Below are 21684 nucleotides of genomic sequence, written 5' to 3'. Positions count from 1 at the left end.
ACTCTACTCAAAGTGCTCTCACTTCCAATTCCTCCTTCGCTTTCTCCCTAGCCCATAACTGAATACTTGCACAACAAGGTTCATAAGATTAACCTTGAGTTTTTAACTGAGTCACTACTGCCTCTCCCTTCACCTGTTCGCCCCACTGACCCTCTGTCAACCCTTTCTGCCTTTTCTTCCTTCTCAGAAATCACAGAAGAGGAATCTGCACATCTTCTCCCCTCCTCCAAACACACTACCTGTTCCTCTGATCCCATCCCCACTCGTCTACTGATCACTATCTCTCCTACTATCATCCCTGCTATCTGCCATAACTTTAACTTATCACTCTCTACTGCGACTGTACCCAATGCCTTCAAACATGTCATAGTTATGCTGCTCCTCAAAAAACATCACTGGACCCTACTTGCCCCTCCAATTATTACTCCATCTCCCTCCTCCCCTTCCTATTCGAGCTACTTGAACGTGCAGTCTAGAACCATTGTCTTGCTTATCTTTTGTCTCAAGCTATTCTTGACCCCCTTCAATCAGGCTTTCACCCTCTCCATTCTACGGAAACCATCCTTGCTAAAGTCTCCAATGATCTGTACTCCATCCTCATCCTTCTAGATCTATCTGTGGCATTTGACACTGTAGATTACCACCTGCTCATTGATACACTGTCCTTGCTTGGATTCCAGGGATCTGTTATCTCGTGGTTCTCTTTCTATCTTTCCCATCACAACTTTTGCATATGCTCAGTAGGATCCTCCATTCCACTATCAGTTGGTATACCTCAGGGCTTTGTCCTGGAACCTTTTCTTTTCTCCATCTACACTTCCTCACTTGGTGCTCTAATCTCCTCCCATGGCTTTCAATACTATCTCTATGCTGATGACTCGCAAATCTACCTCTCTACGTCCAAAATCTCTATGGGAATACAGACCCAAGTCTCTGTCTGCCTGTCTGAAATTACTACATGGATGTCTCACCGCCATCTAAAATTAAACAAGGCCAAGATTGAACTCTTTATCTTTTCTCCTAAACCTGCCTCTCTCCTTCCTTCAGTCTCTATTTCAGGAGATAACACTCTCATCCTCTCTGTCTCATCGGCTCACAACTTAGGGGTCATCTTTGACTGATTTCTCCCCTTCTCTTCTTATATCCAACAAACCGCCAAAACTTGTTGCTTCTTTCTATACAACATTACTAAAATCTGGACCTTCCTTTCTGAACATACTGCCAAGACCCTCAACCATGCTATTGCCACTTCTCACCTAGATTACTGCAACGTGCTTCTTGCGGGTCTGCTACTAAGCCATCCTCTCCCCTTCAATCTGGTCAGAATTCTGCTGCCTCATATTCCACCAAGGTCGTTATGCTCACATTACCCCCTCATCAAGTTTCTCATTGACTCCCTGTCCATTCCTGCATACAATTCAAACTCCTTTTACTGACCTACAAGTGTATTCACTCTGTGGCTCCTCAATCTCTCTCCTCTCTTATCTCTCCCTTTGCTCAACTCTGGGAACTCCATTCGTCGAATAAATCTCTCTTGTCTGTACCCTTCTCTTTTACGTCCAACTCCCACCTTGATCCCTTCTGCCTTGCTGTGTGGTACGCCTGGAACAACCTGGCTGACTCAATATGATGGGCTCCATCTCTGATGGTATTCATATCTAGGCTGAAGGCTCACTTTTTCGAAACTGTGTTTAAGTCTTAACCCAACAAATTTGTAAAGCACCACATTTGTCATTCCCTCTGTAGCCCCCTACCCTCTCTACCTCTGCTCCCTTTCTGTTTTCCCACTGAACAGCATACATTTACCATTTTTGTCCAGTGTGTCTTTCATAATTAGATTGTAAGCTCTTTCAAGCAGGAACCATCTCTTGTATGTTTAAAGTTCAGCGCTGCGAGCTTTTGGTAGCACTATAGAAAAAGTAAATAGTAGTAGTACTCATTCAAATAAGAATGAACCCATATATCCTTCACTTGCAAAGATGTGCCATTGGAAAACATACCCTGGAAAACATAAGAGGCACTTTGGTATCCTATAGTAAAGAAGCAGTATGATTGTTTTTGAGCTAATGAGAAACAGTAGAATATAATACTCCTTACAGACCACTTTTTAATTTCCTGTGAAATTTGTGTTCTAATCAGATCTTAGCTAGAACAACAAAAATACTGAATAATTCTTTTAGGACAAAGACAGAAAAATACTAAATAATAAACAGCTAATATGATTTTAATTATATTACCCTTAAGAAAAATGGAAATTTTTTTCCATAAAATCCAACTCTGAAAAATTCAGGTTCCAAACGCTGTTGGTCCATAATTTTATCATACAGGGAGGCTTCCATCATCTGGAAAAAAAACAAAAAAAAAAAACCCACCACAATCAGAAAGTCAGAACTGGGAGAAATTATCTGAAGCACCACAGAACTATGGGGTTCTTTTAGTAACAATTAGAACATATCTGCAAAAGAGTCCAAAGGAATTAAATGGACCCTATGGCAAATAATAATGTACTAACAGTAAAAGACCAACTGTATTCTCAAAGAAAGCTGTATGTTATTGACATTATGCATGGAAGAAGTAAACAATATTAACAGCAGTGGCATACCTGATATTACCGTGCTATGTTTAAAGTTTACCCTTGAGTAATCTGAACAATTTATAATTACATTCACTTTTAGTGCTTCTATCAGCTATTAAAGGGACATGCCAAAATAGTAAGATGGTGTTCTTCTGCCCTAACAACTCCTATAGGGGTATTTTACTAAGGTGTACTAATGGATTTAGCACGTATTAACATATCAGTGCATAGTATGGCTCAAATTTTCTAAATGGCACCATAAGTTAGGCAGCAGTAAGCACCCTACTGCTGCCTAACTTAATTGTTTTAGTTGGTGTTAATCAGCATGGTAATTGATTGCTTCGTTTAAAACCATTTAAAATGTCATTAAAAAAATATAACAACCGTAAGAAGTTATCTTGCTGTTGTGACTAACTTCAATCTATCCAGTTCAACACAATTCACAGGTCCTCAGCGGGCCACCACATACTCAAATCATTTCATTGTATGTGGCTTTATGCTCCAAATCCTCATCGGACCATGTAATCATTTTTTAAATATTTTTTTTTAAATATTTTAAGATAGAACTTATTATAAATCGAGTTTAAATATATGCTAAGAATACTTAGCTCAGTGTGTTTGACGCTAGTCAGGAGGGAACAGATCTCGCCAACATGTTTCGCCCGGTCAATCCCCAGGGCTTTATCAAGGCTCCCTCTCCTAAATAAATATAAATGTACAATGTACAACAGTGATATAACCCAGCATATATTACTCCCTGTCATACTTTATCCTATTTACGAATAAAATTTATTTAACAATAAAATTCACTCACACCAGTCGTTTAGCTCACTCCACCATTGCGTCAGAACGGTAATGGCGGCCACGCTCTAAGTCAGCTGTTTTATACGTAACCCCGGCTATGACGTCAAGGGGCAACATCAAGATACTACTAATATCTACTTATATGTTTATATGGATGAAAAAAATGTGTGTCGGACCCCCGGGGCCATCTATTAAATTAGCGAGCCCCAATCAAGCTCATTATTTAAGCCGTTCGGGACCACCGTGTTCAGACGGTAAAACCACCGTTGTTCAAGCAGATTCAGTTTGTTCTCCCAATCACCTTCCTGTATATCTTCACTAATGTTATCAATGATCCTCCATTTTAGATGCTGGATATCATGCCCTTTCTCCACCCAATGTTGAACTATAGGGGCCAACATAGCCCCGGTGTTAATCCGCGATTGAGTCGTACATTAATGGCCCTCTTGGTACGACCCACATATACAAGGTTGCATGGGCAGACTATAATATAAACCACCCGAGTAGTTTTACAAGTTGTATCAGCCTTTGATTTAACCCTTAGACCCGATTGGGGATCCATCCACTGGGGCCCCGCTAGTGTGTGGCTACACCATTGGCATTGGAAACAGGCAGTGTGCCCAGTTACTATCTTTCTATCTACACTATCAGGTTTAATCAAAGCCTGCCCAATAGTCTTACCTCTCCGATAGGAGAACAAGGGGAGCTCAGAAAAGCAATCATGTAATTGGATTATGTGCCAATGTTGTTTAATAAGAGAGATCAGGACCCCAGAAGCCTTAGAGAACGGAAGAACACAAATTAATCGTCCTTCCTTTTCCTGTGCCTGTGGCTTATCCATCAGAAGCAGGTCCCTCTGGGCATAAGTGTTCCGAGCTACTGGTTTCCTGAATAGGGTGGTATCAATTTTTAAATGCTCCTCCCTGAGGTCCGACACACATTTTTTTCATCCATATAAACATATAAGTAGATATTAGTAGTATCTTGACGTTGCCCCTTGACGTCATAGCCGGGGTTACGTATAAAACAGCTGACTTAGAGCGTGGCCGCCATTACCGTTCCGACGCAATGGTGGAGTGAGCTAAACGACTGGTGTGAGTGAATTTTATTGTTAAATAAATTTTATTCGTAAATAGGATAAAGTATGACAGGGAGTAATATATGCTGGGTTATATCACTGTTGTACATTGTACATTTATATTTATTTAGGAGAGGGAGCCTTGATAAAGCCCTGGGGATTGACCGGGCGAAACATGTTGGCGAGATCTGTTCCCTCCTGACTAGCGTCGAACACACTGAGCTAAGTATTCTTAGCATATATTTAAACTCGATTTATAATAAGTTCTATCTTAAAATATTAAAAAAAAATATTTAAAAAATGATTACATGGTCCGATGAGGATTTGGAGCATAAAGCCACATACAATGAAATGATTTGAGTATGTGGTGGCCCGCTGAGGACCTGTGAATTGTGTTGAACTGGATAGATTGAAGTTAGTCACAACAGCAAGATAACTTCTTACGGTTGTTGTATTGGTTTATGCATATATACTTCAATCATGATTCATATTAATGGTGCCTGGGGATACATTAAAAAAATATAGGCACCTGTAGGTGCCTCCAGAGAAGGATGCTGTAATTGTGCCTATAAAGGTGCCTAATGGCGCGTAAGGTCAAAGTAGGTATGATTTATGATAGAAATGACCTTAGGTGCTGCTAGGCACCTCTGTAAATGTGATTCTCATCAAACATATGCGCCGGTAATGTAGGCCTGCAAAACTAGTGCCTATGTTAGATGTAAGCCGCAATTCTATTAACGGCGCCTATGTGTGATTGACATGCAGCCAGCACCATTTTTGGAGGCGCCTGCTGATGTAGGCACCATTAACAGAATCCAGGCCTGAATGCTAAGAAGCTCATAGGTATAAAATGGGCTTCTTAGAATTTAAGGCCAGATTCTATAAATGATACCTACCATATGTCAAATCAAAGTTAGGCACAGTTTGTAGAATCGTACCTAGTGGTGTCTAAATTGACTTAGCACTGATATGTGTCATAATGTTAGGCGCCGGTATATTAAGATAGGGTTTTCTTGGCCTAATATATTAGCGCCTAACATAGCCACCTACCAGCACCTAAGTCAATTCACGCCCAAGCTCCATCTCTAACTGTGCCTACCGGTAAGCACATCAGTATAGATGCCTACAGTGAGGAGGTAGGCGCCTGCCAAGTTAGGCCTACCAGCTAATTAACTTTTTAATTGCACAGTAGAATCTCAGCTATCCAGCATTCAATTAACTGGCACTCTCAACCAATTGGCAAAAAAATTGTTGGCAAAAAAAAAAAATGTCTCCCATGCTTCTAAGACAACGCCCATAGTGGTGTTCCTGACTCAATAACCTTTTCTCCTTCCCTCTCTCCAGCCCCAGAGTCATCGGCATTAGCCACAAATCTCCCTCCCTCCAGCTCCTGAAGCATCGCGGCAGTCACCAATCTTCCTCCCTCCATTCCCGAAGCACCAGAACAGGTCCTGACAACCCCCTCCCTCCCTCTGTTCCCAAAGCAGTAGAGCCGGTTCTGACAACCTCCTCCCTCCCTCCCTCTATCCTGATGTAACAGACCTGGTCCTGACAACCCCCCTCCCTCCCTCAACGATGTAGTGGCAGCTGGCGAGCAAAGGAAGTGCTGATAAGCAGGCAGTTTCTGGCTATCCCTGGCAGGGCCTTTCCTCTGCTGTCTCACTTCTGACACATCAAATGAAAGGCCCTGCCAGGGCTGGCCAGAAGCTCTGTTGCTTTGGAAACAGAAGGATGGAGGAAGGGAAGGAGGAGGTTGTCAGGACTGGCTCTACTGTTTTGGGACTGGAGAGAGGGAGGGGGCTGCAGGAGTGGCTCTGCTGTTTTGGGTAACGGAGGGAGGGAGTGGGGGAGAAGGGGGAAGAGAAAGTGAGAAAGAAGGGGGGAGAGAAAGTGATCAAGAAAGAAGGGAAGAAGATGCTGGACTTACAAGTGGGGGTGGGGGGATGATAGAGTGAGATGGGAAAAGAGAAACAACTATTTTTACATTAACTCTCAAATAGCCAGAAAATACAGCTATCCGGCATCCACCATTCCTCATGGGTGCTGGATAACTGAGATTCTACTGTATTTTAATGGCACTTTCAATTATCAGCATTAATTAAGTCGATTAAAAAAAATTAACCATCTCCCATTTTACAGAACTGCGCAAGAGGTTTTCAGCACCGGCTGGCCTGCTGAATGTTCTGTACTGCTCCAATGGTCATAGGAACCCTATGACCGTCGTAGCATTGCAGAGCATTCAGCAGACTGGCCAGAACTAAAATCCTCTTGCGCGGTTTTGTTAAAAGGGGGGGGGGAAGGTAAGTTTGTTGCTTAGATCAGTAGGCACCTTTTATAGAATCAGGGCCTTAGTGCATACGAATGGTTAGCACACCTTAGTAAAAGATCCCAATAACGTGTAATTTCATTTGTGCTTGTTTTTTGGTTGTTCCTTGCAAATAAGATGCACTTTGTATTTTGAGTACTTTTCAGCAGTTATGTTCCTTCTCTGCTATTTCCAACCCCTGTTTCTGGAACATGTTGCACATCCTTTTGAAATGAAGACATCAGGATACTAGGTATTATCAAGAAAGGTATTATAACTAGAATGAAAGAAGTTATCTTACTTTTGTATCGGGTGATGGTGCGCCTGTACCTGGAGTACTGCGTCCAATACTGGTCGCCGTACCTTAAGAAGGATATGGCAATACTCTAGAGAGTTCAGAAAAGAGCGACACGATTGATAAAAGGTATGAATAACCTTTCATATGCTGAAAGATTAGAAAAACTGGGGCTCTTTTCCCTAGAAAAGCGGAGACTTAGAGGGGACATGATAGAGACTTTCTTTAATTTCTTCTCCTTCCTCTGTCTTTCCCCTTTTGATTCATATAATATTTTACTATTGAGTAGTTTACATCACTTTTTCAGTACATTATTGTTATTGATGAATAATTCACAATACTTTTTTCTATTGTGCTAATGTTTTTCATATATCTTACTACTCTGTTGGTATTGGTGTTCGTTTTTTGCCTCTAGTTTTCTTTTATTTTTGTATTTGATGAAAAATTTTTCAATAAAATTTCATGTTAAAAAAAAAGAACACAGTAACTACAAATATTGAAGAATGAATGAATCATTTTTATACTGCTAATTATGGGGTGGTTTTTCAGTCAGTAGGCTTATAACATTATTTTGAAAGATATACACTTGGGGGGGGCCTTTATCTAAGCTTTATGAAGCAGCTAGTGTGTGTTTTACTGCATAGTAGATGTTAGCATGGACCCATGCTAACTGCTACCATTAAAACCAGCTAGCATGGTATAAAACCTGCGCTAGCTGTGCAGTGTGGTAGGGGTGGCTCATGGGCATGACATAAGCAGAAAAGAGAATTGCCAGCTGTGAGAATTAGAACATGGGTTGGTGCTGCATGCTAACTGTATGAATGCTATGTTGGCTGCATTTAACAACACCTTAAGAGATAGTAAGTGCAGCTGCTATTATTGAGAAAAAAAACTGCATGCAAAGGCCCATTCAATCTCCTTATCAAAGCCTCCTTGCCCTCAGTGAAGTGCCTCTGATAGTCAGGATATTGTTTGAGGTGAAAAATGGATTAAATGGCCTAGAATTATGGGCTTCAACTTTTAAATTGAATGTGAACAAAGAAAAAACTAAATTATTGGTGCTTAGTAGCCCTTTCAATGAATTGACCATAAACAATTTATATATGAATAGATTATTTTTCCTTAAGAGTCCACCTTGAAGATTCTTGAGGTGATTCTTCTATTGAAAGTGATGAGGAAAAAGTGGCTGTACTAAACAAACACATTTGTTCTGTGTTCACAGATGAAAAGTTTGGAGAGGGACCTCAATTGGCTGACAAAGATATATATATGGGAATGGAGTAGATGTTGCACTGTTCACAGAAGAAAGTTGTTTATGAACAACTGAGAAAATAAAGTAGACAAAGGAGATCCATCCTAGGGTACTGAGGGAACTTGGAGAAGTTCTTGTGGGACCTCTTGCAGATTTATTTAATAAATCCTTGGAGATGGGAGAGTTTCTGTGGGATTAGAGAAGAGTGAATGTGGTCTCTCTTCAAAAAGCGGTAATAGAGAAGAAGTCAGAAACTACATGCTGGTAAGTCTCACTTCGGTGGTTGAAAAGATAATGGAAGCTCTGCTGAAGGAAAGGATAGTGAATTATCTGGAATCTAGTGGGTTATAAGATCTGAGAAAACATGCTTTTACTAAAGGGAAATCATGCCAAACAAATCTATTGATTTCTTTGACTGAGTGGCCAGAGAATTGGATAGATGATAGAAACATTATGGCGGATAAAGGCCAAATGGCCATGTTTTCTTTCTCTCTCCGAGAGATCCCACGTGCCGATCCCACGTGCCTATCCCAGGCCCTTTTGAATTCATACACAGTCTCTGTCTCCACCACCTCTTCTGGGAGACTGTTCCATGCAGCTACCACCCTTTCTGTAAAAAAGTATTTCCTTGGATTACTATGGAGCCTATCACCTCTTAACTTCATCCTATGCCCTCTCATTGCATAGTTTCTTTTCAAATTAAAGAGACTCGACTCATGTGCATGTACATTACGTAGGTATTTAAACGTCTCTATCATATCTCCCCTCTCCCGCCTTTCCTCAAAAGTATACAGATTGAGATCTTTAAGTTTTTCCTCATACACCTTATGATGAAGACCACATACCATTTTAGTAGCCTTCCTCTGGACCAACTCCATCCTTTTTATATTTTTTTAAAGGTGAGGCCTCCAGAATTGTACACAATATTCTAAATGAGGTCTCACCAAAGTCTTATGCAGGGGTATCAATACCTCCTTTTTCCTACTAGCCATACCTCTCCCTATGTAACCTAGCATCCTTCTAGCTTTCACCGTCACCTTTTCAACCTGTTTGGCCACCTTAACATAATCACATACAATCACATCCAATACTGCTCTTCTGTCGTGCACATAAGTTCTTCACCCCCTACATTGTACCGTTCCCTCGGGTTTTTACAGCCCAAATGCATGACCTTGCATTTCTTAGCATTAAATTTTAGCTGCCAAATTTCAGACCATTCTTCAAGCTTTGTCAGGTCTTTCTTCATGTTATTCACACCATCCAGCATATCTACTCTACTGCAGATTTTGGTATCATCCACAAAGAGGCAAATTTTACCCAACAACCCTTCAGCAATATCGTTTATAGAAATGTTAAAAAGAACAGGCCCAAGAACAGAACCTTGAGGCACACCACTGGTAACATTCCTTTCCTCAGAGCGATCTCCATTGATTACTACCCTCTGTTGCCTTCTACTCAACCAGTTCTTGACCCAGCCCGTCACTTTGGGACTCATCCCGAGGGTGCTCAGTTTATTTATTAGATGCCTATGGGGAACACTGTTAAAGCTTTGTTAAAATCTAAATACACCACATCTACATCCTCTATCCAATTATCTGGTCACCCAGTCAAAAATTTGATCAGATTTCTCTGACAAGACCTACCTTTAGTGAATCCATGTTGCCTCCGGTCCTGTAATCCACAGGATTCCAGAAACTTGACCATTCTCTGTTTTAAAAGTGTTTCCATTAATTTGCTTACCACAGAAGTCAAACTTACTGGCCTGTAATTCCCTACTTCTTCCTTACTTCCATTTGTGTGGAGAGAGACCACATCCGCCTTTCTCCAGTCCTCCGGTATCACTCCCGACTCTAGAGACTCGTTGAAAAGGTCAGTCAGCAGAGCTACCAGAATTTCCCTTAGTTCCTTCAGCACCCTTGAATGTACATCATCCGGCCCCATCGCTTTGTCTACCTTTATTTTAGCTAGCTCCTCACGAACACAACCCTCTGAAAATCGATGAGGGTCTATTTCTCCTCCATCCCTATTCACGTTTGTCTTTTGCAGTCCCGCTCCCGGTGCTTCAGCCAGATGTGTGCTAGATGTAGTCTACCTGGATTTCAGCAAAGCCTGGATTAGAAACTGGTTGACTGATAGATGGCAGAGAGTGGTGGTGAATGGAATTTGCTTGGAGGAAAGGTAAGTAGTGGCATGCCTCAAGGATTGGTACTAGGGCCCATTCTGTTCAATATATTTATAAGTGATATTTCTGAAGTGTTAGAAGAAAAAGTGTGACTTTTTGCAGATGACATGAAGATTTGCAGGCCAGAGGCAAAAGAAAACACAAGAAGAGGTCTGCAAAAGTTAGAAGAATGTTCTAATGTTTGGAAGTTAAAATTTAATGAGTAGAAGTGCAGGGTGATGCACTTGGGGAGTAAAAATTCAAAGGAGCTATATATGATATATAGCTATATATAGCTAGATTGTGAGCCTTCGGGACAGCTAGGGAAATTCAAAGTACCATTTTTATTTATTTTATTTTAATGTATCTTTAATCTATCTTCATTGTAAACCGCTTTGAACCTCACGGTATAGCGGTATATAAGAAATAAAATCAAATCAAATCAAATATGCTAGGGGGTGAGAAGCTGATAAACATGGACAGGAAGAAGAACCTTGGCGTGATAGTGAAGGATACTGGGCTGCATAGAGAGAGGAATTTCTAGTAGAAAAAGTGGTGTTAATGTCCCTGTACAAGTCATTGGTGAGACCCCACTTGGAATATTGTGTTTATTTTTGGAGAACACATCTTGCTAAGGATGTAATAAAACTTGAGACAGACCAGAGGAAGGTGACGAAAATGATATTGGGACCGGGCTGAGTGACGTATGAGAAGAGGCTTTAATACCTGAATATGTATGCACTAGAGGAAAGAAGGAATAGAGAAAATATGACACAGACATTTAAATACTTGAATGGTATTAATCTATAAACAAATTTTTTCCAGAGATGGAGAAGCGATAAAACTAGAGGACATAATATGAGGTTACAGGAGTAGACTTAGGAGTAATGGCAGGAAATGCCCTCCCTGTAGAGGTGGTGAAGGCAAAAACAGTGACAGAGTTCAAAAATGTGTGCAATAGATACAAAGGATCTTTAAATAGAAAGAAGATAGTATCAACCCAAAACTAAACAGATCAATAACTATAACTTTATTTATGATGCGCAGGAATGATGCCTAAATCAAAGTCCCAGAAGTAGGGAATTGAAGCCGATGCTAGATGGATTTATATGGACTGTGTCTAATATATGGCAAGACAGATTGGGACAGGCTGGAGTTAGGTTGATGGTGACTCCAGCAGCATAGCTGATGCTGGACAGTAGGGTGGTCCATGAAAGTATGCAAAAAAATCAGCCTTGTCAAATCTTGTCTGCACAATGCTTATTTTTGTCTACTTGGTATGTCTTACTCATGTGTCAAATTTCAACTTAGTTAGACAATATTTAGAGGTCACCCTAGCATGCACTGTTTGCTTGAGTGTTGTGTATGTAGATGATTGTGCATAATTAGTTTGTATGGCACCATCTAATTTGCAATCTGAACCCGAAAACTAGCTCCTTGGGAAGTCAGTCTATTAGCTGTTAACCGCAAGACTGTCATGTGGACTGGATGTTCCTATTCAGAGCATAGTTTCAGAACACAGCACAATGACTCAGTAATGTAACTGACTTGGCTTTGGAATGAAGCGCCAGTGGGAATTAGGGCTCCATACAATGATGTTGAACTGCTATCTACTCACATACCCAAATAAAATTGTTGCAAACAAGGCGCACACAGCCATTTCTAGACATCTATGGTTTCTATCCGTGCACCTAGCAGCACTTGACTTTTTTGATGACAGACAGAATCACACCAGAAACAAAGCTACAAATGGTGCAAAACTTACAGCATTCACTGTTGCTAGACATTCCTCGAAATCTCATGTGTACAGATGAAACAGAATCTGTGACCTTTGAAAGTCTTGTAACACAGAACACAAGTCATTTTTTCATCTCTTGATTGAAGGAAGATTAACAAAAGTGAAAATATTCCTGAAGAAACATCCCCCAGAGTGGACTGATGATCCAGTTTTCAAGGAACTTTGGAATCGGGTATCCAAACTGACTGTTGTTAATGATGTAGCAGAATGAGGGATACGACTCATAGAAAAATATGACACTTTGTCAAAAGATGAAGAACAGAAACAATTTGTTCTTCGGTTAGTGGTCAGCCACCAAAAGAAGTTTCCTTCTGTATCAAAGGTGGCTCTTATGTCATAGACCATTGATTATTTGTTGAGTGCACAAGAATTACAATATACTGTTAAGCTTAGCAGTAGTTTTAAAAACAGTGAGGTGGGGTGACCCCTAAACTTTGTTTGTTTTAAATAAAATTTGTGTGTTTTTCATTTTTATATAAAGGAATACATTTAGCTTTGTGGACAAATGAAATGTGTTAATTCTTTTGAACCACCCTACTGGACAGACTTCTACGGTCAACGTGCATACATATCAAGATGTATCAGGAGCAAGTATGCACATCTTATACTACTGTACATTCATATTATCTGAGTACAGTTCTCGCTTATCTCAGGGTGGGAGGGGAACTTAGCAAGTGGAGCTTTGCAAGTAAAATGTAATAAACAGGATTATTTGTTCAACATTGCCTTGAAGACTATGACTGTTGGGCAGACTGGATGGACCATGCAAGTCCATTCTCATTATTTTCAGTAGTATAGTTCCTGGAAATGTTCGTGAACCACAAAATCACAAATAACAAAATGTTGAGTCTATGGAAAAATAGAGGTTAGGTTCCAGCGGTACATGTTGTGCCTCAAAACCGCAGAAAGTGAACAGTAGATACTATTGGGAAAATAGGGTTAGGTTCCTGGATGGGACAAAACTTTAAGTACCTGTAATTCACTCTCTGGACACTTGAGGGGCCATATCTAGAAGCAAAGCCTGACCACGAGGTGAAAGTGAAAGTGAAAGTAAAGATGCTAGGATTTTTTTTAAAGTGCTGGTCTGATTGATTATAAATGCATATATGAATAATGTTGTTTGTGTAGATACTGTACTGCATTTTTGTTAACTTTGGAAAATTAATAAAAGATTTAAACAACTAAAAAAAAAGTGCTGGTCTGCGAATAAGCTAACATAGTGGCATGAATGGGAAATATGGTTACAATTGGTGCAACAGTATGATAGGTGATATTGAGCATCATAAACATGTGAATAATGCGAACGGACTATATGTAGTTAAGCTCTGGAACTCATTGCCAAAGGATGTTAGCTTATCTGTAAAGTCCATAATCAGATATTGAGATAGACATGAGGAAGCCACTGCTTGACCTAGGATTGGTAGCATGTGTTGTTGATACTATTTGGGTTTCTGCCAGGTACTTGTGATCTGGTTGGCCACTGTCAGAAGCGGGATACTGGGCTAGATGGACCATAGGTCTGACCCAGAATGGCTATTCTTATGTAGCTCATTAATCTATCAGGCAGATATTCTGATCCAGTTTTTAGGGATTTCCTCATTTTATATTATCGAAATCTAAAGGAAAATTATTTATAAAACAATTTTTCAGCAATGTTCTCCTATCAAGCAGCTAGGTGGTGGAATGAATTTCCTCACCAGACAAGATGCCAAACTAATTATATCCAATTTTGTAAGTTGTTAAAGATTTGCTTATTTCAGAAGTTTGTTGTTTTAAAACAACAATTTTAGAATTTTGTTGTAATAGACAACTTTTAACAATTAGCTATGTTATTGTTTTGGTAAAGTAATTCTTGGGTAAGGCTCAGTCTCTTAACTTTTGTAAGTCACACTGATCTCGAGGTGTGTGTGGAATATAAATGTCTTAATGTAATCTGATCCCCACTAGATATATCCCTCCAATCTGATGCCTCTATGATCATTCCCTCCTTTCAAATCAGCACCACCCAATTGTACTCACTCCCAGCAAATACCACCTCTCCCTTGATAGTGGCCCAGATTATCAAAACTTTAATGCCGTCGCTAAATTATTTACCAATGGTTTAGTCTGCACGCATTTTAGCGGTGGATTATCAAAACGGATTATTTCTGTCTTTAGCGAGCTTTCTAGCAGTCTATGACAATGACATGCAAATGGGCTCTTCAACCTTGACATGAGCCCTCCTGTGGATGGTTAAAAAATGCCAAGCCATTTTTTAAAAACAGCATCGTATTTTGGCGACAAAAATAAACGACTGGTCCAGGAGTGCTGATACAGGCAGTGTCAGAGATGGCTAGAAAGCTGTGGTGTGATGCAGCAGGAGAGATGCCCATTCTCTCCCACTGCATCACAACACCCCTCTCCTGCAGAGGCAGCAAATACCCTTTCCCTGCAGTGGCGGGGACACCCCCTGCAGCGGGAAAAATACATATTTTATGATTTATCTTTAATCTTATCTATTGTTTTGCCTTTTGTCTTTGTTTTGTTCTATTTCTATCATTTAAATTTCTCCAGAATTCTACTGTTCAACGGCTCCCCCTTCTGCTTCTATTCCTTTCTCTCCTCTCTTCTACCTTCCAAAGTATTTAGATCAATGCTGTCTTGTTAAAATGTTTATTTTATTTTTATTTTTCCTCTAACTCTACTTTTCACTTCTCTATTACCCTCCAGGTACTTTAGTTAGATTGTGAGCCTTCGGGACAGTAAGGGAATTTTTCAAGTACCTTTCTTATTTCTAATCTTAATGTATATTTTCTGTAAACCGCTTAGAACCTAACGGATGTAGCGGTATATAAGAAATAAATTACATTACATTACATTACATTACATATTCTCTCCCACTGTAAACAACCCCCTCCCCCCCGCAACGGGAGAGATGCTGATTCTCTCCCACCACAAACAACACCCCCGCCCCCGAAATGGGGAGAGATGCCAATTCTCTCCTGCTGCAAACCCGCCCCCAAAGTGGGAGAGATGCCCACTGTATTCCACAACAAATAACCCCCCTGCAGCAGTGGTGACCCCTCTTACAGCGGGTGAGATGCCAATTCTCTCTTGCCACATAGCGGGAGAGATGCCCACTCTCTCCCCCTGCCTCCGACGCCCTCCCTGCCCCTTACCTCCATGTAGATGTCTGACCAGAGGGATGTGGATTCCCTCCACCAGGCTGGCCTAAGGCCTTAAACCAGCTAAGCCAATCAGATCCTCAGGCCCCTTCCCAGTGCATCCGGGGAGGGGTCTGAGGCTCTGATTGGCCCAGATTGTATAAGACCCCTTCTATGGGAGGGGCCTTAAACAACTTGGACCAATTAGTGCCTCAGGCCTCTTCTCGGTGCATTCCAGGATACACCAGGGAGGGGAAGGCCACCTGCGTCCCCTCCAGTGAGACATCTACATGGAAGTGGGGGAGGGGGGCGTCAGAGGCAGGGGGATAGAGTGGGTATCTCTCCCACTACAGGGCGGAGGGTTGTTTGCAGCAGGAGAGAATCGGCATCTCTCCCACTGCAAGGGAGGGGGGTTTGCCGCCGCTGCAGGGGAGAGGGTTGTTTGTGACGGGAGACAGTTGTCATCTCTCCCACTGCAGGCGGTGGGTTGTTTGTGGCAGGAGAGAATCGGCATCTCGCCTGCTGCTGGGGGGGGGGGGGAGGAGATGTTGGTTGGCAGCGCAGTTGTTGTATTGTTGTTTTGCATTTTTTTCTGAGCATGTGCCAATCACTATCACCAGCAATGGGCACATGCAAATTTAGCTAGTATTCACTACTCTCTGCCAACCTCATTTACATGAGCATTTTTTGGAGAATGATTCACTTTTTTAAATTCACTAGCAGAACGGCTGTGTTAGCAGACCATCGCTTTTTAACATTGTTTTTTGAAAATCCTAGCCTGAATCCGGAAGGGATATAACAGAATTTATTAGTAAAAGGGCCCCTAAGTGTGGTAAGTGCAAAACTCTACCACACTTTAGTAAAAGGGCCCCTTAATTCCTCTGGTTCCATGCTTAAACAACCTATATAGTCCAAAAGATATGTGGGCATGTATCTGAAATCTGCTCATAGGAAAAGGTTGATTTGATATTTTCTAAACTAGATATAAAAAGCTGCATAAAAGTTTTTAACCAGGCCTAAAGTAGCTGGATTTCAAAACATGCTTCTATTTATGCTAGAGGGCTATAGGAAACCAAATGTACATATGCTGTTTACATTACTCTACAGTAGCTCTTTTGATATCTCATAATTTATCTTAAAATGGAAGCAAAGCTATATAATCATATTTTTTCTTTAAAGTAATTCATTTTGATCATAAAAGACTTGATGAGTCACAGAACCCTGTTTAACTAGATGAAGAGCGATAACAATCTATTCAAAGTGAGATGATGGGGATGTGGCTTTGAAGATAAAACTAAAATAAATTTGCTTTGAAGTCATTGAACTCTAAAATGTGAGGATTTTTTTCTAAAATAAAACCAAAAACAAAGTCTAAGCTTTTTGCAGGTGGATGTCAAGTTTCAAGTTTATTATTTATTGGATGATATACCACCTATCATTATGTCTATGCGGTTTGAAACATTTAAAACAGTGGTCTCAAACTCAAACCCTTTGCAGGGCCACATTTTGGATTTGTCGGTACTTGGAGGGCCGCAGAAAAAAATAGTTAATGTCTTATTAAAGAAATGACAATTTTGCATGAGGTAAAACTCTTTATAGTTTATAAATCTTTCCTTTTGGCTAAGCCTTAATAATAATATTGCCATTTATAGCTAAAGAGATATGATCAAGAAACTATTTGATTTTACTTTTGTGATTATGATAAATATACTAAGGGCCTCAAAATAGTACCTGGCGGGCCGCATGTGGCCCCCGGGCCGCGAGTTTGAGACCACTGATTTAAAAGAAGTATATATGTTAAAACAGGAAAAAAAAACCCACCTCAATACAAGGAACAAAAAAACAATAGCATGATACAAAAGGGAGGAAGGAGGGAAAATACAATTTGGATGTGGAATTGAGGGCAGATTAAAGCATAGGTACAGTATGCAAATTCTTAGGATGAAAATATTTAAGAATGGCCTTCTTAGATGTATATTTTGGTGGTTCCCAATTGGCAGATTTTTGGTTGGTTAAGTGAATTGCTAGCAGAAAAAAAGAGCAGTGGTGATGATTAGGGGAACATGTGGGAAGGGAAACTAGAGCCACCATTGCACTTAGAACTCTTTCTATTCTTCACACTCCCTTTGAATTGTCCTCGAGTCAGCAGGAAGAGTTGGTAAGGAACATTTCTTACCTGCTGCTTCTTCCTCTGCTGGTTTTACTTTGCTGTCAAAACCAGGGGTACAATTTGTAAGAGTTTAAAAATGTATGTATATTAAGACTGGGAGGGGGTATGGGAAAGGTCCAATGTACTTGTTTGCCTGAGGCCCACCAAAGGATTAATGTTCCTCTGGCGACATTAATGGTCCAGCCACACACTGTGATGATGTGAATATAGTTATTTGACGTGAAAAGAAAGCAGTTTTTTTTTTTTGTGCGGGGAGCTAACACCTACAAATTTTCATCTGCTTTGATAATTTCTCTATCCCTGAAAGCCCATATGCTTAATCTCAGATTTGTATGCATAGAAAAAAATTGCATGGTTATGTTTAAGTTTCATACAGTCATTAAATAAAGCTTGCTAACAAAGCATTCTGATGGATTGCACAGCATATAATTACTTTACCCTCATCTTGCTGAGATTTCTGTAGTCATAGTAGCTCTCATACTGATCCGCAAGTTTCCTACACAGGATGATTCCATTCTCCCAACACTGTGACAAACAAGTTTAAAAAAAATGTAAGCTGACAAAATAAATCCAACTAGAGTATTTTTTTTTAAAGGTGAATTCAAATACATTATAAGTAAATGTTCCCTTGCTGCTACAACAGAAGTCAAATGGTGGCTACCAAATTATAATTCCTTTCATAATGATTTTTCTTTCTTCTTAAAGGCAAATCAGAAAAAAAATCCATAAGATTGCAATTTATTGTTCAAAGCAAAACAAATGAGCTACAAGTTAGAATTATTTGTTAAATTATGACAACATACTTCAAAATAATTTCAATTTAATCTGACAATATAAAATCCACTGTAGATGTTAAACATCTGGATAGAGACGCAAAGCCAGGCAGAAAACCTAGATTGACTTCATCATAAGCACCAGATTTAACTCTGCACTGTTAGATGAGAATTAATTGGGTCTAAAACATAAATGGAAGAAGAAGCTGAACTGTAAGGCATGAAAGAAAGGAGCAAAGGAAAATATTGAACATAGCACGGGCACGGCAGGATTAACCAATAGGCCAAGTAGGCATTTGCCTAGGGCCCGAAATGGTCAGGGGGGCCCGATGAAGGAGGGCATCAACATTGTTTTTTCCAAATGACGATGGGCCCCTCCATCATCGATCGGCTATGTGGGACATCCCTCCCCTCCGATTGGCAACGCAGCCCCCCCATCGACGGAAAGTAAGACAAGCAAGCAACGCGGGTAAAAAAGGCAACGGGAACTGTAATTGTGCAAGCGGTGCTGCTTGACCAAAGCTTCCCTCTGATGCAGCTTTCTGTTTCCGCCTGGGCACATGGTGGGGCGGGGCAGGGGGCCCAGTGTACTTGTATGCCTAGGGGCCCTTGATGAATTAATCCTGCCCTGAGCACGGGGACTTTAGGGGAGACACTAAAATGGAGGAAAGAGGGTCAAGGGAAGAGAGAAAAAAAAAAAGAAAGGTAAAACCGAAAGAAGAACAAGCAAAGTCTCCAACCAGTGAGGCTGAAAGCAAAGGGCAATGAGAACTGTATGAAAGAAAAAGATAACTTTTTGTTTTGCATGGACTGTTAACAGTTGTGTACTTTTATCAGTGACATCTTCTGTTAGGCCCTTATTGAAAGAAGCTTCACTAGCTCTTCTTCCACACCCTTCTGGTGCCGAGTATGGGTTTTGATACTTAATATTTTTGTGGCATTCTCTAGTATTTTAGTTAAAGACAAGCCAAGAAGCTTATCTCAACATCCAACACTTCAGGCATAAAATCATGTAAAGGCCAGGGTACAAATTTCATTTCTTTAGTTCCAAATTTATATTGTGCAAGGGACTTAAAGTCCTGGAACTTTTAATGCCATGTAAAGTTTTGCCTTTGAATATAATTTCTGCTTTTGTTGATTTTTCTTCCGTCTTGATACTTTTGTTCTTGTATATTTGCAAAGTTGGGCAATATTTTAATTTAGGGTTCCTTTTACAGAGGTGCGCTAGCGTTTTTAGCGCAGGCACCAGATTAGTACGCGATATAGCGCATGCTACCCAAAAAACTACTGCCTGCTCAAGGTGGTAGTGGCTAGTGCGCACAGCATTTTAGCGCGCGCTATTCCGTGTGTTAAGGCCCTAATGCACCTTTGTAAAAAGAGCCCTTAATTTCCATATTTATATCCCGCTTAACCACAAAGTTCCAAGCGGGTTACAATAAAAGTTAACACAATATCAAATTTACAAACTGTTAAATACATCTTAAAATATAATCATAATATCCACCCTACTTAATCAAAACTAGTATCTGCCTCTAACATTAGGGCTTGCAGATCATGATTTTTGTTGCCTAGACTGCGAGCATTTGTGATCATTGCTTTCCAGCTACTTTTCTGTGGCAATTTCAATTTTTGTCTTGTTTGTTTAGTCCCTTGCTAAGAAGGGTATCACTAATATTGTTGTGTACATTGCTATCTTTACTACTGTTACATCTTGACCTTTGCTGGGGGTGGTCAGGGAGAAATTTTTAAATGAGAATAACTAATGCTTAGGCAGCAGAATGCTTTTTTTGTTTGGGGGGGCTCACAAGTTCTGCCCCAGACCCCGCCCCATAATGGTACTAATTGTAATACCATTTTTTCCCATTCATTTTTCATATATACACACAGTATAATCTTATTAATACATAATGGTTAACCACAAAATTAAACTACACAAAGCATACATGTTTCTCAACATTCATTCCTACCAGAACACCTGGCCTTGGTCACAAATGCAGATAACCCCTCTGCAAATACAGGACCACAAATTAAAAGTACTAATATATACAAACAAAACCCTAAGATGCAAGACTCTGCATGCAGTACAACCCCCAGAGAAATAGAAACAAATGCATTTCTTCCTGAACAGTGCAAAATATAGACAGCAGATGTAAATTCTCAAAACTGACACAATTCAATCACTAAATTGAAAATCAAATCATTTCCCCTACCTTTGTTGCCTGGTGATTTTGGTTTTCAAACCATCTTTCCCAGTCTCTAGCCAGACTTCCTTCTGTCTGTGCTCTTAACTGTGTATCCAGGGCCACCTTATCCATTTGCTGTTTTTCTCTCCTTCACTTTCTGCCATACATCCGTCTTTCAAAAATATGAACTGACTTCACTTTACAATGGTAACCTATCTATGGTGTGATCAAGATTTTTTTCAAGTTACTCAGAGGCATGAAACTCTACAAGGAAGGGATATACCCTCCCAAGAATGAAACAGAGTTCACCTTCCAATCATTATAACTGTTTCAATAAAGATCACACTTCAAGTTAGGATACAAAAAGTGATAAATAAAGAATGTATCACAGTCTTTCAAATGCTTCAATGTGTCATGGTTTTCTTTTCTTCGTGAACTGTATTAAATTAACATCACTGAAACTGGATGAGTTATAAAATAATAACTTAGCTTTATGAAGGGTTTGGGGTCCCAACGTGGCCCCATTTCACTTTCTTCCTCAGGAGACCCAATCATAAATTTAATAAAAGTCCTTTAAAACTTTGAATAATATTAGAATTGGTGATGTGTAATTGCTCCGCTGCTGGAAAATGCTCTCATTTCACAAAGTTATTTTCAAACTGCTTGCAGTTTCAGTGATGTTAATTCAGTTTCAGTGATGTTAATTTAATACAGTTCACGAAGAAAAGAAAACCATGACACATTGAAGCATTTGAAAGACTGTGATACATTCTTTATTTATCACTTTTTGTATCCTAACTTGAAGTGTGATCTTTATTGAAACAGTTACAATGATTGGAAGGTGAACTCTGTTTCATTCTTGGGAGGGTATATCCCTTCCTTGTAGAGTTTCATGCCTCTGAGTAACTTGAAAAAATCTTGATCACACCATAGATAGGTTACCATTGTAAAGTGAAGTCAGTTCATATTTTTGACTAAAGCATTTTCTGACTTCTCCTAGTCTTTACTAGTATTACCCCCGTGATTTCAGAAGGAAATACATCCGTCTTTAGCATTAACTTTTAACATTCAACTAAATCAGCTGGCACCTTGAAAAGAGGCACTTGCTGCATGTCAATCATGCTTAGGCACCATTTACAGAATTGCG

At 40.1% G+C, this 21684-nt stretch overlaps 1 protein-coding gene across 5 annotated transcripts in view; it reads right to left on the bottom strand.

Moving 5' to 3' along the window:
- Window positions 1-21684, bottom strand: part of DOCK4 (dedicator of cytokinesis 4) — a 650492-nt gene that overhangs the window by 116828 nt on the left and 511980 nt on the right. For all 5 annotated transcript variants that reach the window (XM_033958349.1, XM_033958350.1, XM_033958353.1 and 2 more), the window contains 2 exons: window positions 18020-18106; window positions 2238-2342 (listed from right to left, as the gene is read on the bottom strand). In XM_033958349.1, coding sequence (XP_033814240.1) covers window positions 2238-2342; window positions 18020-18106 — 192 coding nt within the window. The remainder of the gene's footprint in view (window positions 1-2237; window positions 2343-18019; window positions 18107-21684) is intronic.

Source organism: Geotrypetes seraphini, chromosome 9 (genome assembly GCF_902459505.1).
Source record: "Geotrypetes seraphini chromosome 9, aGeoSer1.1, whole genome shotgun sequence".
Taxonomy (NCBI): domain Eukaryota; kingdom Metazoa; phylum Chordata; class Amphibia; order Gymnophiona; family Dermophiidae; genus Geotrypetes; species Geotrypetes seraphini.
The sequence above is the reverse complement of the archived record's forward strand: the minus strand, read 5'-3'. Positions and strand labels throughout refer to the sequence as shown.